Raw genomic sequence first — 19,121 nt, forward strand, 5'->3', positions numbered from 1 at the left:
TTACACATCTACAAAATCTTCTTCTGTTCTGCTGTAGTGCAATAACTGGTCTTCTAATCCAAAAGTATCTATCAGCTGAGTGAGACTCACTTTCTTGCCATCTGCAGAAAAGGCTGACTGTAGTTCGTATAGCATCAGCTGCGTACTGCTTCTCCATTTCACTATCAAAGCCTGCAGTTCAGACAGGTTGTTCTGAAATTGGGAGAAAACAAAACAAAACAAATCTGTCATTTGCTGAAATGTGGGGGGTTTTGTTACCCTGCAGGTCTATTTTTATAAAATGCCTTAAACAATACACAAGCACTACACAAAAAAAAAAGTATCGTTGCTTAAATCAGTAAATGAAGTAAATTAAATTAATTTAATTAATTATTTAATCAATAAATCAAATTAAATCAATAAATTGAAATCAATACATTAAATCAATAAATGCTTAAATCAATAAGTGACTGAATTCTACTTCGAAGAATGACTTAAAACTGCTTTTCCAGAGGTTTGTCTCACCTTAGATCGGTACATCTTAACCAGTTTGAGCCTTCGAAGTAGTTCCTCCTTCTCTTGCACTTGTTTCACCAGCCTTACTTTTTCTTCCAGGGACTGTTGCTGACTAAGATCAGCCTGTAGCACAGGAGAATTCTCTGCTGATCCACAGAGATCATTTTCCTGTAAGGAACTTTTGAAACATGTATGTCCAGTGCCATTTCTTTCCAGGTTTGCAGAACCATCTTGTAATCTGGAACAATCTGTACTTGTCTTTGGCAGGCACCCTTTGTCAGCATCAGCACAGTCTTTTTCTTCAGTGTCTATTTTGAGCCGCTTTGCCACTGTAAAATTAGTATTAAATGAACGTCTTGTTTTCCTTAACCGCTCCCTCAGAGCTGCACTCAGTGGCTAAAAAAATAAAGATAACAATAAAAAAACCCCACAATGATCAGAATAATCTAATCTTTGCATCAAATTTCAAAGAACTGTTTACCTTAGTTATTATTTACATAGAATGTGTCATATATGTAAAGATCATTGATTGTAAAGCCAGACTTCATAGTTCTCACTATAGCTTTCACAAACATAACAAAGTTAACTTCTTCCTTTCACATGTGTTTGCATACAGAGCTACAAGATATGGAAAGATGTACCTCCACATTTTCAAGGAGCAAATCCTGTGTTCCACTGAGGCAAGCCTACTCATCTAGTCTTTGTGCAGAAGATACACAGCATATTTCAACTTGGCTGATTTTATTCCATCACGTTCAATTTCCCCCTCTAGTTTAATGGAAATAAGGGATGGGGTTTTTTTGCTGTTCCATCCCACCACACATACACTTTCTGTACTAGCACTAGTATAAAACATCTGTATTCTACTTGAGAGTACCAGAAATGATCAGAATAATTTTGACTTGTTCATGCTTTGAGATCCTTCACTGATAAGCAGCTAAAAAATGATTATTCTTCTTCAAAAGAGGTTTTTTTTTTTTTTTTTTTTTTTTTTTTTTTTTTAAATAATCTGCATCTAACATTTTTACCTGTGATAATATACTGAAACATGGGAGAGAGGGATTAGTTAAGGAACACTTGCAAACTAGCCCTATCCTGCATAGGTCCGGATGCTGAGCGTGACAGCATCACCATAACACGTGCTAGGATGGGTACCAAAGCAGACCTGAGCATTATGGAGAATATAAAAACTGAAAGCAGTGTACTTTATTCAAGTGCAAGCAGAAGTCACAGAAAGTCATTCTGCATACACAGCAACCCAGAAAACTAGGATTTGAGAAAACTGTGAAAGATGACAGTGAAGATGAAGAAAACAGTGAAGATAATAACAACAACAAAACCCACCACAAATAGTATTTAAATTTATTACTATGGCATTTTGGCTGTACTGCTCCATCACTTTGTATTCACAGCAAAGATCTGCATATTCAGAGCAAAGTATACCAAGCACATTCCTCACCTGGACAACCTTGTATCTATAGGTATAAGCTACCTATCTTCAGCCTTCCAGCAAACACTATCTCAGTGACTTCCAACTACTTGATGATTTCACAAGCATTTTTATTACTATGAAGAGTCACATTTATTGGAAAAACAAATAAGTTTTCATACCTGTTTTCCTGAACTAGTCCCCTGTGGAGCTGCTGTCCCAGAATCCTTTGGAGTATTGCACAAAGATGTCAATTTATCAAACACTGGTTCTTCCATCTCGAGATGGATAGCAGTTTCTGTTAAAAGACAGAATGAATTATGTATGGTGCCATTTTCACCTGATTATAATGAGCCATGTGGCTGTAGAGATGAGTAAAAAGCCCTAATAAGAAATACTAAGGCTTATTTTCTAATTGTTAAGTTCAAAAAGACATCTGCATAAGTTACACAACTGTTCCACATGCTAAGTAGCATCTTGCTTTTCTTCAAGACGATGAATGACCCTAACTGGTATAAAGTATCTTACTATGATTTTTTTTTTTTCCTCTCACTCATAAAGCTCTATGGAATTTTTTCTTAAAAAGATGAAAAATATTATAAAAAGTCTTACAGATATACTCCATTATAATTTTTTTTTTCAATCTGATATCCTCTTCCAAGTGTTAAAAAGGAGCAAGACAACTTATGAAGCACTCAAATCCATTATATTAAGCCTATAAATCCAAGGTCAGATTCTGCAACATCAGACTCATCAAAAAAGCTCACTCCAAACAAACTGCATTTTCTTAACCTGAATGACCTTACTGCTTGTCTAACTCAAAGGAATAATCCTTACTAAGCCAGGTTGTGAAGAACCAGTCCTTTCACATTTAACTGCATCTCAAGTAGTGATAAAAGGATTGTTGGGAGCCACAAGATTTTTATTGTCCACATGTATAAACAATTGATCTTTCCTATAAAACAAAATAATTGGGTCCCCAGGTCTGTGAAAATAATCCACTCTCTCATTTGATCCTTCTGGGGATGCTGCTTTAGAAAGTAATTACTCATACAAGTAGAATTTTAAAGTAAGCATCCCCAGTTGCTCAGAAAAGCACCTTAATTAAAATGATAAGTCATACCTCTCAGCAGGTACAACTTCAAATTGATTTGGCAATGTTGAACTTAGTTTAGCACTTGTGAACCACCTGCTAATCACCAAAATGCAGCTGGAAAATCATCAGCTACACCTCTGTTTACCTGCAAATTGCAATTAGGAGTTTCAAAACAGAAGCCTCTTAAAAACAAAATCCTGCAAACAAGTCACTAGGCAACACAAGACTGGCACAAGGGGCTTCCTCTTCAGAGGAACACACCAAAGCTTCAGTATGCCAAAGCCTTACTAACCCAGCAACCCTGGTCTTCCTGGCCCTGTACTAAAGGACGCGGGTCCTCATTTATCTTACAAGTCAACATTTACCGCCAGTTCTTCAAAATTCAACATATGGTATTCTATTTAAAAACACAAACAGATTTTAGTAAAGAAAGTCGAGTTAATTGGGTAATTTTAGCAATCTATCAATTAAACAGGAAACCCACAGCACCCATTAAATATAATGCAAGTTATCACTATTATTTCTTAACGTAAGCAAGAGCCTAGAAAAAGCTACATCATGTCTATGAATACAGTATGTCACAAATATATAACACATCTTACTAAGCAGCAAAATAAATTCAAGCCTAAGAGCTAGCTTCAACAGACTTGTTCAACTCTTTCAAAATAAATCCTGTGACTCTCTGCCTTTACATGTTAATGCAGATTATTTGCCTTCAAATGACCATGACTACAGTGAACACTTTTTCCAATGGTTCACTAATGCTGTTACTTCAGCTCTCTCTTTGGCAGCACATTCACATAGATCTCCTGCACCCTTAAATCCTTCCCCAAGATCTCAGCCTAAGAATCCTTTACACTTTCAAGCAGTGATGCTATTTATCACAGAGAAGAATAATTCTGTCTAGCAAGTAAGGAAAACTTGGGCCAGGAGGGGAAAAGACAATTTTGCACTTGAGTACTTACTTGATATTGCACTTTGGCTAAGTCTCTGATGCTGCCTACCTCAGTCTGCCTGCCTATCGCTACAGCGTGTAACACCATTCACTCCTTTTACGTTCTCCTCTCGCCAACCGAAGGCTCTATTAACACTCAGTAACAATTTTTCCCGTAGCTACTTTTCCACCCTACAGAGAAGCAGAAAGAAGGCCGGGCAGCCCACAAGCAGAGCCACAGATCCGGGGAGCTCTTTCTGAGGTGATGCACCCCGGAGGGCCAAGAGGCACCCCAGAAACGGAGCGCAGCAGAGACCCGCAGCGCAATCACAGTCCAAGCCAGAGGCTGCTCCCACGCCGCGGAGCGGGGGCGGCCCCTCCCGGAGCACAGGGCCCCCAGCCCCAACGAGGCCTAGCCCGCCCCTAGGAGCCCGCTGGGCCAGGACCCGGGATGGGGGTCAAGGAAGGAGACAGCCCCGAGGGACGCTCTCCTCTCCCTCCTCTACACCAACACCGCTAAGCCGCGGGGAGCAGAACCGGCTCCCCTCAGAGAGCAGGGGAGGGAGCCGAGCGGAGGGAGCCTCACCCGCCTCAGCGCTCCAATTTCCCGCTTCCGGGGGAAAGGGGCGGGGCGAGCGGGCCGCCGGCAGGGCGCCTGCGCACGCCGCGGCGAGGGCCTGAGGCTTTGCAGGCTGCTATGCGCCTGCGCGCTATGCGGGGCTGTGGTGCGGGCGGGCGCGCGAAGCTTGTGCCTGCGGTCGGGCGGGCGGTAAATGCGGGGCCGGGCGGCGCGGAGCTTGTGGAATCCCCGAGGACCGCGTACGCACTTGTGTTGCAGCTGGGCGTGCCAGGCCGTGCTGTGTCCCTCAGGCCAGTGTGGGCCTGCCGCCCCATGGCTGGGGTCTTGCCCAAGGCCGGGTGCCATCCCGCTGCAAGTGTCCCCGCGCCAGGGAGGGGGGCTCCAGCCTCAACTTAGGGCACTCCCCACCATGAGTGGCCGGGCAGGCCCAGGCCTAGCCTTTCTGCACAGCCAAGGGGACCACATCTCTCCACCTCAAGCCACCATCACCTCTACCTCAGGCACTGTCTCCTCACGGAAGGGGAAAAACTGTACCCGAGGAACGCACCGGGAGAAGTGCGACCTGAACAGCGCTGCCTTGGTTGTGACGCAACGAGAAAGCAGTGAAAATGAAGAAACTTGACTGGAAAAACAGGCAGGTGGATTGTGACTGTGACAAGCACCCAGCTGTAGTGGCAGTCATGCAGTTCAGAGCGGGACTGGAGAGTGCCCTGACGCTCAAAGGCGCTGCTGAAGCAAGCATGATTTTCATATCTTTCTCAGCCACCTTCCCTTCCATGCCACAGATGGGGTTTCCCCACCTGGATTTATGTTTCTCAAAACAGATTTGTACAAAATATTTTTCCAGTATAGCTGTCAGGACTGAGAAAATGATGTGCAGAAGCCATAATGGCAATAGCTCCCAGCCCGCTGTGTGTAGATGATGTTTCAGTGGTTCCTCCAGCACTGTCCACAGCTGAACTGCTCCATGCTGTCCATCAAGGCCTCGCACAGGAGTGTTGCACATGGAATACAGGCACCCAGACGCTCTCGCTAGATCATGCCCTTGTGTAGCAGAAACACATTAATTTCCTGCCTGGTTCCTCCTCACAACCACAGATGATGATGCTCAGTTTTCTCTTCATCTTGTGTAACTCCCCTCTGTATTGAGACAAGATACGCTCTTGCACTGAGAGGTGAGTAAGCACTGAGTGTAGGTGTGATAATATGTTAGCAATTACTGTGCTTTTGACCATAAGTACACATAGATTCACTCACTTCAAATAGAATTTCACTGGGATGATAGCAATCTTTTTTTTCCTTACAGTAAAAAGTGTCTAAGCGTTCAAAGCCTATGTAGATGAAGTCACTTTGGGAAATCTGAGAACGTGGGGCCTTTCGATTACTCCTTGTATAGGAGTTGGCTATCTATGGGTGAAATTGATTTAGAAATAATATTCTCAGTAGCAAATGTGGGAAGTTAGATTATGTGACTAAGTTGTATGATCAGTTATAACCATCTAGCGAAAAAACTCGCACGATACCTCAACTGTTGAGGCAGTTTGGAGGCATTTTTAAACCTATCACTTTTTTTGTTGGGTTTTTTTTAATACCAGCAGCTAATTTAATGTCATAATTTTATTTTTTAAATATGTTAAAAATGGACTGCTGAGTGCAACAGTAAAAGTGCTAATAGAACTTCTGCTGCAAATTTATCAAGTGCGTTGGATCACAAATACACTGGAGCTTTGAGATGGCGTGTCTCCAAGTTCACAACATATTTCCTTCTGTTTCAGGGATGGTCCCTGCTTTAAATTACTCACGCTGTGTTGTACAGACATGTTAACAGTTGAGTTGCACAAGAACAACACAAAGTTTGAAATTTTAGATCATTTGCCAGCTGAGATTCCAGTAAGATTTTACAGGACATAACACAGGAAAAAGTCATCCTGTGCATTATCATTGCTACTTTATTAGAGCAACGCCCACGTGCCCCACCCCTAGTGAGGACTACAGCCTGCTTGAGACTGTGAATATAGAAAGACGGTTCCACACGTTGGGTTTATGAGTTTAATGTACTACACATAGAGTAGAGAAAAGGAAATACTATCATCAGGATTCACTGATGGGTAATCACTAGGAAGAGATCCTTTTCAGGTTGGTATTAAGTGTTTAGCTGTGTTTACCACATTTACCTATTGGTTTACTTGGTATTTACACATAGTACTGCAAAAACATGACTTGTCCAAGATCTGCCAGGAGGCCCCTGACAGAGTTGGAAACTAGAGTGTCATCAGTCACCATCCAGTGACTATCCAGTACTTTTACTGCAGAAACCCAATAGTGATGGATATTATTCTACCCGCAATTTAATGATGGCAAACAGGAATCAGACTAAAACCTTCCTCTGAAAAGGTGCGCATCTGTTTCCTTGAGAAAAAGAGATTATCCATGTGTTATTGATACTGGCATGTTTATGGCACGCTGTAGAGCATTTCTCATACAGTGCAGTTAAGCTCGCCAGTATGTGCACACAGCTAGCAAGTTCATGGCAGTACAATCTTTATTAAGCACTGTAATGCTATTGCTTGATTATTTTTTTTATTCCTTTTGTGATCAGAATAGTTTGGAGTAAGCAAAATAAAAGAAAAAAATGCATAGGAAATTGTGCACCAGGTAATAAAATTATTTGGCTCTATTTGCCGAACATACTGCTTCCCTTCAGAGAAACTTGTTTCCCCAAAGAACCAGAAGGAAAATGTGCTTCCTGGTTTTATTGTTTTTGGTGTTTCTGTGATGACATTTTAGTGATTGGATATTTTTTTTTTCCAGTTTACACCAGTTTGTCTGCACAATTGAAAGATATTCTCTATGTATCATCACTTTCATTAATCTTATATTACCAGAAAAGAACTAGGGCTCACACACCAGCGCTGACAGGACAAGAACATGTTATATTCCCCTACGGGCATCATCTGTAGTAGCAAAGCCAAAGTGGAGAGTAACAGTAAAGGGTACTGAATTTGGGTTTAGAGACTCCAGTTTGACCTTTATGGGTTCTTCTCTTCCAGAGTGCCAGGAGCATCACAAAACTTCCATTTAACAGCTTGAAGGGCGCAACGACCAGGCCTTTTGTCCCTAAACATTGCCAATGAGTAACTGAGATGTTAGTCAACATACTAAGTCTTAAGGCACATACGCATTACCCCCTTCTCTCATTTTTCTGAAATCTGTTGATCTTGTTTAAAGCCAAATGATGTATCCTGACACATAAAGTACACCCTGCACCGTCTGCATATTTTCTCTTGCCTGAGGCAGGAGGGTGGAGTGTTTTTATGTGCTTAACCACTAACTGCTGCAGAAATTTTTAAAATCCTACCCACTTCAGCACGGGCCTAGGGCTGTGTTTTTGCTGGCTGCAACTCACTCCTCAGCAAAATGTTCTGACTTGCTTATAGCCATGTAAATATATCAAGGGAAGGGCTTTATAGACAAGATTCCTGGAGTAAAACCAGTTTGCTACAATAAAACCTGTCCTTGGGAGATAGATTCTGTTCTCATAATGGTGCAAGTGGCCAGTAATCACAGTGAAGTTACTGGAATGACATCAGCATGAAGCTAAAGCAAAAGTAAAATTTTGTTGCCTTTTCTGCTTTACATCTGGGGCTAGCTTAGACTACCCCTTATTTTTTACTTCAATTTTCAATTTTCATGTCTTGAAAAGAAAACCTGACATAATCTATTGTAGCTGAGAGGCACTGCAATTTGCCATTACAAAAGATAATGTAAGAGCCAGCTGAGACGAGCTTCCTAGTTCTCGCTGCTGCTTGTGCGAATAACCAAGTGGGTGAGGCACAGTGCTAATAAAAGGGAGTGGCATAAGACTATCTTATTTTTGTGTCTGCTTGTGGGATTTTCTCTGACATAGTCATGCCAAAAATTACAGTTTGAAGTCTTTACGAGACTGTACCAGACAAAGGAAACAATAAACAGACCTTCAGTGTTCTTGTCTTTGCTGGAGAACTGATTGATCGTTATTTTAAGAAAATTCAAGCCTTTAAATCTAAGCCCTTGCCCAAACTAGTCCCTGGTACAGCTTTTGTCATCTGTGATGGTCTGAGCATATTTTTGTGTTAAAGGTATTTGGATTGTAGCGGAGCTTGAAGAGTCGTTTCATTTTCTCACATACTTAATACAAAAGTTCATTTCATGCTGTGCACATGTAGCTCTTGGGTTGCTCGCATTTATCTGTGCTACTGGAATTGGTGAAGCTGAAAAAGTGGACATGGTTTATTTGCTAGTGCAGACGAGCTGGTTTGAGGGCAGTTACCCATAGTCTGTAGGCCTTAGGTGGACCCAGTGAGCAGGTAAGCACAGATGGAGATGCACATCTTACCTTTTTCCTCGAGTCCTGGGGGTTTCACTTTTGCTCTGAGTGTAGACATGGATGAGTGGTGTCCGTCGTCAGTTGAGCAGCATCACTGGTTATCATTTTGTTTTAGAACACATAGCCATTCTACCGAGCACACCCCCTTCCTTACCAAACTGCAGCATCAGCAAGCAGGATTTAAAAATACACTTCCTCCCTGGTATTAAGAAACAAATTAGGTCATTTACCCGAGTCTAGAGAAAGCCTCATAAAATAAAAATTTAGAGGTCTTTTCCTAAGGATGAAATATGAATGTGGTGTTCATGGGAATTTTCCATCTCTGGATACTGCTGACAATAAAGTCACGTCTAGAGAGCTGAGGCGTCAATGTGGCAATGTTGCCAGGCACTGACCACGCTTACGTTGCAAACCAGGCTCACAGGTTAATACACTCATGTGAGAGCTGGCTTAAAGCTCTCCCCTTTTTTCCTGGTCATATGGTTAGTCACTTACATAAGGTTTTAAGTGTGTATAATTGTTGTGATATGGGGGATATGTCTGTGTATTATTCCTGCAAACAAAATCACATGTCTAAGGACAGCTGCCTCAGGATTGTGAAGCAGGCAATTCACCAAGAATTGTGAACACTCACTTTTTAATATAAAGGTTGAAGCAAATTCTTTAAAAGCCAAAAGACTTAAGGTACTCACAGACAATGGGAACTCAATAAATACTTGCTTATCACCCATCCTCTCAAAATACTCAGCTATAGGGAAGGCAACAAGAATGTCTTCCGTGCCATTTCCTTTAGCAAGCAAAACGTGCAGTGAAGCTTTTTGACTTCTGCTAGTTTCTTGAGTGTAATATGCTGTTTATGTCAGTTATAGCTCATTTCAAAATGGATATTTCATTGTTTGTGAGCTGTATTGCTTTTGTTCCAATTATTTCCAAAGTAATTTCAGCGCAAATTTTCTGTTCATGTGCATATCTGAAATAACTGTATTTTGAGTCCCTTTCTGTACACAGGCATACAGAAGGAGCTTTACTGATGAGTGTGTAATATTTTCTTACAACCTCAAAGGGTTGAAGTGATTATTCTTACATTATTTTTACCGTTCTCGTGTTGCCTTACTGCGGAAGGGCAGCTTAGCCCTTGTGACATTTGAAGTCATTGAGAAAGTTCCTGGTGCACTGAAGGGAAGCAGAACTATGCTGTCCTGATGGTAGTTAGTAGAAGTGTGGCATATGGAGTGAGCTAACAGTATGATTTCATGTGGTGCTGAGATACTGGAATTACAGCTGACTGCATTAGCATAAGTGTTTCACACTGTGTTTAATGTGTGAGAAGGCAACCAGTCTCCCTCTTGACACATTAAGGAAACTGTGTTTTGGGTGAAGAACATTTGTCTTAAATGGAGTCCAGGAATGCTGAGCTGATGCTAAGTGAAGAAAGAAAATTCTTCAGTGAACCAGGTTAGCAAGTGCTACCCGCTTTAACTGGGGACCTTATCTCATTGGTAGCCCACGTAGCATTGAGGTCGTGTCCTGGCATCAGTGATCTTCATCACACATATCGATAGTCACTGAACAAGCCTCTTCATCATCAGCCGCTTTGATGACAGCCGTGCCATACTGTTTCAAGTAACACTCCTGCAACTGGAAATCTCCCAATACATTCACAGCTGAAAGACAACTTATTCTGGTTTTGATGTTTTAAAGTTTAGTGCATTTTTTCCTTGAGTTAATTACAAGCATTTTATGGGTAACATATGCCAGAATAAGCTATTTCATCACTGTTAAATGCTTGGTGGTAACTCAACACATGGGTATGTATTGACAAGTTTTCTCTTGAAAGACTCCACAGGAGTTAGATCAGCAGATAGATCACCCTGGAATTTTAGCTAGCATATACCCTGCCTTTTCTTGAGTCTGTGAAACCGGGCATGACTAACCTGAAAACTGTCCACATTGATGTCTGGATAGGAAGTCCTATGTAGGATTCATTTTTCTAAGATCACCAGTGCACATATGGGTGCACCCTACTTAATCACGTGTGATACCTGGGTACAAAGAGTAATCAAGAATATCATCATCTACTCCATGCAGGTTTTTTTTGTTTGGTGACATCTTTCTTTTCCATTTCAGCGAGGAATTCTGGGTCAGATTTTTTTTTTCTTTAAAGCAGGATTCTCACTTTCTAAAATCAAGCCTAGATGCTGTTAAACTGCCTCTGGTCTAACACTTCCTTGTCCTAAGATTTTCTCTCAACCCTGAAGAGACATGCTTTCTTACAAATATCGCTATAATGCAGGAACTACTACTACTTTGCATTACCAGTTAGCGTACCTAGCTGTAACTGCTGATTTGCTAAAGATGTGTTTAAAAAAAAAAAAAAAAAAGGACAGTAGGCAGAGGTTGGAAATGGCAAAGAGGAGGATCTCTTCTCCAGACAGAATGTTTGTGTCAGTGCCTGTTACTGGAAGGTCTTGGTGTTTTGCTGTTGCATTCTCAAGGAGTTTCAGGTTCCACTTAGAACAAATAAATAGCTCTCCTCACCGATCTCCAGCTTCTCAGTTACACCATCGGTACATCTTGCAGGTGAGAACTACAAATATGTCTCCAAAGCCAACACTAGTGAGATGCTGAAAGTTGATGCTGGCCTGCAACATCAAACTCACTGCATAGCACTGCTGGGAAAACTGCAAATGAAGGTGCTGCCCTTTCTGCTCAGTGCTACAGGCAGTGTCCCTCAGTTCTGCCAATCTCATTATTCCAGATGTAGTATGGAGTATTAATGGTCAAGCCTGCAGTCTAATTTTGACACCAGACAACCAGCCTGAGGTACAGCTCTCTGGAGAGTCCACCAGGCAGTGGAGAAGTTGACCTCAAGAAGCTAAAGAATTCATACATTTTGCTTTTAGCATGAACCTGAGACCACCAAAGATACATGGCCATGCATATTGCCAAATTTCAGAAGCAGGCCAGAGTGGTAAAGTCATTCTGTGATGCACTCTTAAGACTTGGGTGTGTCACCAGGAGCATAGGAGCAATACCACTGAGGAAGAACAAAATAGTAAGGACATGGCCCATGTATATATCTTACACAGAAATATTTACTTTTCCTTTTCTAAGTAAACCTATGCGCAAGAACCGTCCTCACAGGTACGATGGAGAAGTTGCAATGTTTATCATCCAAAATGTGGAGGATCAAGCCCCACACCCTGAAGTCATCGTGATAAACCCTGTCGCTGCTATTAATTATTGCTGCACTTATTTTTGAAAGAGCAAAACCACATGGGCCAATTTCATCTTTAGCTTAGCTGATTTCATGGGAATTGATGATTTTATATCAGCCACTAATTTCATTTAATTAATTTGCAAGAATTTTTTTCATGTGCATATTTTGGGTAGAAGAAAGGGAGGAAAAGTGGGATAAGATTAAATGCTCCTCAAGTGCTTTCTTTGTAGGAAGCAGCTAAAAGTGGGTGATGCAGCCTTCTTCAGTGTTTTGGCCTATTAAAACCACTACTAGAATCAATGCAGCTGCAATCTAAGATTCCCTTTACATTTATGCCCGACAGATGCAGCCATGTTCGAACTGATGCTGTGAGTGATTAAACTGTGACTTAACGTTCATCATCTCAGGCAGAGGAATCCCAAGAGGTGGTCACCAAATCAGGAGGCTCTTTCGTGAAGAAACGGGTATGTGTTCAAATCAGAGCATCTTTAGAATATATTCCACAAATGAATGTTGACTGTGTTTTCCCAATGATGTTTTAAAAATGCAGATCCTAGGTAAAGTATTAAAAAATGCATTGAAGGGACACTCGTAGCATATCCTTTCTAATGCTTTAAAATACTGTTCGCAGTTGTCCCTAACAGTTCCTGAATACTTGACACAGAAATATTCTGTGAATATTTCACATGCACGCAAGTCCGTAACAAACAATTCTCTTGTATTTGATCATATGCTTGTTTATTGCTAAGTTGTTTATATGTTGGGAGCTCTACATCCTGATTTTTTATTGTACACTTACTTGTATTGCTTCTAGATGCTGGTCTTTTTTCACTAGTTTGTTGTTGTTTGGTTGTGCAGACACTGTGCATTTGTTTTAGCAAAAGCTGAAGGATTCCACTGACACTGCAAATAGATACAGTAAAGTAAACAGAACAGAAGTAGGAGCATGTAATTCTAATAGCCCTTTAACATCAACCCAAGCATGGTTCACTGCCCTGCCTCCTGTGAGCTGATTGCTCTTGACTCTGGCAATTGCTTAGTCTCTGTTTCCATTCTGTTTTCTTCCCACTTGGTCTCTGTCTTCCTAAGTTTTCATTATAATATTTTGTGTGCGTGTATTGGCTTGTTGATTTCTTTATGTTTTGCTTGATTGCATACGCTTGGCATGCATTAGCTACCACAGATGCTCTTCTGCCTGCCACATTCTGTGTACTCAAATGGAGGGGATCGAACCTCTTTATTGATGAGGGTGGGGATATATGTGTGTGCCAATGTCTCAGTAAGCATTAGGTATTGGACATGGATGTTTATTGGCGAAAGAATTTGCTTCTAGGCATATTAAGAACACCAGTTTCCAATACACACTGTTCATGCCTGCACTGTTAAGAAAATACCTTACAAAACTGTCAAGTTAAACACTGCCTGCTGGTCAGGTGGATGAGGTTCACAACAATTCGGCACTGGTTGTCCCTCACCAGCAAAATATGGTAGTTTTTACCTGCAGTTACAAGTTTAAAGACATTTGCAAAACTGCCAGATTGTTATTATCAAAACAGTAATTAACTGAAGTGTCATGCAATTAAACTAGACCAGCATGTGTTTGACAGCCTTGGGCAATGCTAGGAATGAAGTCCCCGGTTCAGCACAGTACTTAAATATGCATGTAGCTTTAAGCATGTGGGTAGTCCCCATGAAGGCCAGTGGTAGTTCTCGGTGATCAGAGGTCTGGGAAACTCAGTGTCTGAGGAAAGCTGCAGGAAGAGGAAAAGCTTAGTCTGCTGTCGAAAACCCTAATGGCATATATGACAGCAGCGTTCAAATACGTAAAAGGTGGTGGCAAGAAAGGAGGTAAGTTACACTGAGAATGGAAGAGAGGAAGTGATCCTCAGCTGAAGCAGGAGATACTTGTTTTGGAACTTCAAGACATTTTCTAACAGCACTATGGTGAGATACGGACCAGATCACCTCAGGAGGCTCTGAAACCTCATGGAAATTTTTCAGTCTTTTAAAGAAAAATTTATCAAGAATAGTTAAGGTGGAGCTGGGTCTTGGGACAGAGAGATGGACGAGGTACCTAATTGAAGGCCTTTCCAGCCTTATTTTCTACAGTTGTATAATTTTATGTGCTTAAAATTACACATGTACATCAAAATAAATGTATAAAGACTCTCACAGCATTCTTCTTTATAGGCTTAGGCAAATGTTATTCTGTCAAAAGGGGGAGCAGTGGATCAGTGTTCTTACTGGGCTCTCTGTCGGTACCTCATCTTTCCAAAAAACTGGGTTCAGTGAACTCAGTGTACCAAACTCCAGAAACTACACATACTTGCTAGTGAGGGTTCTTCACTTCCGATCACCATCTATACTGTGTTTTATCCATTATTTTTATCTTGCCATCGTACCTAAGAGAACGTTTTCCTTAGTACAGATTTTTAATGTTGGGGCGGAGGGGATAAATATTTTGCTCTGAATTCTTTAGTTCATGCTGGAAACTAAAAACACGTTTAGGTGTTGTGGTTACAAAGTTGTCTGTCAGCTGAAGAGCTGACAACTTTAATCATGGATGTTATTAAAGTAGAATCCAATGAGCAGCTCCTTTGCAGGCACTGGGTAAGGAAGGCAGCCACCATAACATGCATCTGGCAACCCTGTGATAACAATAAATATACCCAGAAAGATCCATGCCAGCAGGAACATCTGAAATACATGAGCCCAGGATGCCTTGATTGTAATAAGAGAAAGCTGTGTGTTATCACAGGTCTCACAAGCTGAACTTCTGATGGAAGCAAATTAATGAGAATCTGAATTGCTGTGAAGTGAAAAGTTTGAATAACAACTAAGTTTCCAGCCAGTCATCTTACTGAGAAGAAATGACACACAACAGACCTGGCTTTTGGGAAAGGCAATACTTTTGTGCTTTGGATAAGAAACAGGATTTTTCAAGCAGAGACATGAAAATAGAGATGGGCACAGTCAGAAGGTTCAGAGCCAAGTCAGAAAAACTGCCAGAAACTGGAAGCAGAGGCAACTTAAATAGCTTGGACCCAAGTTTTGAGTGTTCACTTGCAAGTGTCTTACTCAGAACTATTTAAAAAATAATCTGCTAGTATGAAGTCAGTGTTCAAGCCCTGGTATAAGCAAGACACTGAAAATAAAAGCTTACTTTTTCCCCAGGGTTCTGCCCTACCAGCTGAGCAGTTGGAGCGCAGTGTACTTGCCATCATGCCACCATTTCTGTTTCTACTTTTGACTTTAAATACCTTCTTGGCTCTGGAGAAAAGCTGATTTGTAAAATGAGATCCTCTTGCAGGCAACATTTGAAGGAGTGGTAGAATCACTGGTGGCCATTACTGGGGAGAGGACGGAGTAAAAGAGTGACTCTGAGCCTAGGAGCCAGATTACCCAATAAAGCCAGCTACTGCTCATTATCTTTCTCTGAATATTCCTTGTTTATATCTTTGTTCTTTTATTCATTGCAACTGAAATTGTAATACTCACCTTTTGCAAAAATGGTGAGCTGTTCCAGGAGAAACCCCACTGTGCAAGGCTGTGTGACTCTAGCCAGCTTAGGATCATCTTTTCCTTGTAACCATCAGGAGAAATGTGTGAAGGAAGTCAGCAGTTAAAATGAAGAAGCATTCCTGCCTAGCTCCATAGAAATACGAGTCCTGCTGAAAATGAAAACTTCCCAATCAATCAGCTCTGGGATATTGGAGAGCTGGCCCTACAGTTGTCACCTTAACATTGTCATTTTGATTGTAACAATGAGTTACAGATCAATTAGATGAATTGTGATAGATGCAGCAACTGGAGACATCTGGGTTCTAACTGTGCATGAACTAACTGTAAGACCATCATGCATGAAAGAGCTGCATGATTTCTATAGAAATTAGTATTATTATTACTATATTTATTACTACTACACCAATAAACATGGGTAGATATTCCACAGACTGCATTGTACCTCTGTGTCCTTATGAAGCAGAAATAAATAATATCAAAGGGCCACAGACCCGCACTAATCTGTTCTGTTCTCTTCTGGGTCACAAATCTTCTCTTTGTTTATCCTTCAACAAACAGTTTTTGGTTGGAATTAGTGTATCACTTGTGATTTTGTATGGCAAAGGTGTGTCTGGCTAGAGATTTGCTTGCAGAAGCATAATCTCTAATGAAAAGTGAGAAACTTGGAGAGGTGTGAGGGAACGGAAGCATACAGAAAATAACCACAAATGGAATACTGCTTTTAACCCACATAAGAAGAAAGCTGCAAACTAAAAGATGTTCTAGATTAAACAGTGAGGGATCGTAAAACAGATTGAAAAACACTTGTTAATGAGCTGTCAGCTATGATTTTTGACTTCTATAATCTTGCTCAAATATTTATTCTAACTATTGATAAATGGTGTGTCTCTAACTAGTCTGTAACTCCAGCCACAGTTTCCAGCTTTTATGTATGTCTGTTCATAATTAACTCGGCGTCAAGGCAAAACAGAATGTGTGGGGACTGGCTTATTTTAACCCTTGTATCTGTGGTTTCTGAAAAGAAATGTTCAGCCTATGTTGTGACTGTTCCCTGTGGGTCTGGTCTGTTGTTCTGTCTCTGTGGGAACGTTTGTATGGTCAGGAAGTCTGTGCCAGGGTGTCAGATGTAGATGTGAAACTTGATCAAGATTACTGAAGCTTTGGCATATCAAAATAGAAGGAAGTCCACAAATGCTATAATTAATTTCAACACAACAAGGTACAGATGAAAGGCACTGTGAAAGAGATAAATAATGAGTATTTGTAAAAATCCATATATAACAACAGAATTTGAGAAAGATAGACCTTGTACTTTTTGGCCAAGATCTTAAAAAAAAAAATCCCAGTGTGGAACAAAGTTGAATGCCAATTTCAGTCTGTGCCAGCTTCTCATAAACAGAGCGAAGATCTGTACTACCTCCAGGATAACCACCACTGAGTGGGCAGCACACTGTAGACACTTTACTCTCTCCAAACCTTTTCAATGACCAGGTTGAACAAAGAAAGACCACTATGCTTTCTGCAAAGCTGATATAAAGGTGTCTTTCTGTAAACAACCAGTTCACCTTGAAAGTCATGATAAAAGTATGTTCTAGACAGGGACACCTATAACTTCCCTATTGAAGGAGATCTTAGCAAACTGACTCAGCTTCAGATCTGCTGCAGTATGACTCCTTTAATGTCTGTTTTTGATGTGTTCTTGTGGGGTCAAGGGTCACTTATCATGCCCTGCTATGGCATTTGTAGCTCTTATTACTCATGACAGATAGTTTAAAACTTGTTGACTTGGTTGCCCTATACAGTGCATCTATCATTATCTTTGTTGAAGGGTTGAAAGTCAGGCATGTAATCACTCAGTCCATCCACCCTATTCCATTTCCTAAAAAACTGATTGATGAATTTGAAATGGCTTAAGATTTTCATCATATGGATTAAAGACACATAATTAGGAGGAGAAAGATACTGTACTGGTACGCAAGTGATTTAGAACCTGTGACCAAATGCATCACAGCCTAATTTGATGTCTTCCACCGTGAGCCTCCCATCCCTCTGTTGAGGACAAAAGAATTTGCCCTCCCTTCAGATCTGTAGATCAAAGCTTCTGTGGATGCAGTATTGAAATCAGGTTGTGATCTTCTGGGTTGTATCGCTTTAAAGAACTTTGGTCAGAGTTCTCTTTTTTTATTCAAGGTGCAATAAAAATGAAGTATTTTTCTCACCCTTTTACCTGTTCTCCCTGCATCCTTGCCATAGGCCCTGTGTGAAGTATAGAATATAGCAGCTTTGGACTTTATGACTTCTTTGCTTACTGAAAACAGCATTTAAAAAAAAAAAAAAAAAGACTTTGTAACTGTTGTATCAGTTTTTTATTCTGGACTCAGCTTTTTATTGGTGCTGTAAACTACATACTTCTTAGTTGCAACAATCCAGTTCTTCATTTTATCAGTATTTACTGAGCAGAAAAGATTTGGAGGCGGGGGGACACACATGAGTTAGAAAAGGTGTACACAGTAGCCTACAAAACACATATTTAAATTGATACTGTAACCAATGTAATAGCTGCCATTTCTGGATGAATGAATATTACTTCTATCATGAATAAATGCTTATCAAAACAGGTGTTATGCACAACTTATCCCCTCAGTATAGATCTGATGGCGCATTTGCTTGCCTCAAGGGAGTGAATGTCCTTCCAGCAAAACTCAGTAAGGATGGTGATTTTTTTTTGGAAAAAATAGTCAGGAAAGCTAAAAATCTTCGCACTTGTGAATTAAAGCTTCAGCTATTAAATCAAGGAGTAGAAACAAGGCACTGTAACTTAAATGAGCAGTTCCATTTTGTAAATAAAGAGTAGCTCAAGACACAGTTGAAGTGAATAGACCAGGGAAAGGTACTAAATTTGAAAAACTTCAATACAACAGCTCGCACAACTCTGCTGCCAGTTATGTGAATTGAATTAACACCTTCCCTCCTATGACCACAAAACTTAGGAATTAATAAATTTCCATAGCTCCTTGTAAAAAGAGAAGATGAGGAAAATTTGTGAAAGGAGTAGAAAGAGGACAGTTAATACCTGTGTATTGAAGAGGATACTTAGCAGTTCTTGAAGAAGGGAAAAGAGAAAAAAGTGATGGAGGCATAATTTCGGTTATGTAGGAGAATGTTTCCAAAGAAGGGACAACTCTGAAGAAGTCTTGCTAGCTCTCAATGAGATTAACTCATTCTTTACTTCAGTAGTTTTTACAGTGTGAGAGAGAAGCGTCTCCAAGGCAGTCTCCAACCTCAGTACTGAGAACATGTACAAACCTTCCAGCTGCCATGTGAGGTGTGTTCTGGAGAGCAATTTTACCAGGAGTCTCGTGTCCCATCTTGTGCTTGCAGTCCTGCAGGAGATCAGCAGTCTTCCAGCCATGTATATCGGATAATAATATTTTATGCCTCTGGAATGTATCCTCTCATAAAGGAGTGCCATTTAAATT

General features: G+C 40.8%; 1 protein-coding gene across 2 annotated transcripts; it reads right to left on the bottom strand.

Annotated features, from left to right (window-relative positions):
* Positions 1-4,559, bottom strand: SFR1 (SWI5 dependent homologous recombination repair protein 1; the record flags this gene model as incomplete). Of its 2 annotated transcripts, none has more annotated exons than XM_082309606.1 (4): positions 4,541-4,559; positions 2,107-2,222; positions 505-891; positions 1-192 (listed from the first exon to the last, which is right to left on the bottom strand). In XM_082309606.1, exons 2-4 carry the CDS (start codon positions 2,200-2,202, stop codon positions 1-3), a joined length of 675 nt encoding a protein of 224 aa, XP_082165732.1. In that variant the 5' UTR covers positions 2,203-2,222; positions 4,541-4,559. The 2 variants fall into 2 exon arrangements, with proteins under 2 accessions (XP_082165732.1, XP_082165731.1); XM_082309605.1 differs by lacking the exon at positions 4,541-4,559 and adding an exon at positions 4,025-4,087.
* Between the last annotated feature and the right edge of the window lie 14,562 nt (positions 4,560-19,121).

Source organism: Platalea leucorodia (genome assembly GCF_965183815.1).
Source record: "Platalea leucorodia genome assembly, chromosome: 4".
Classification (NCBI taxonomy): Eukaryota; Metazoa; Chordata; class Aves; order Pelecaniformes; family Threskiornithidae; genus Platalea; species Platalea leucorodia.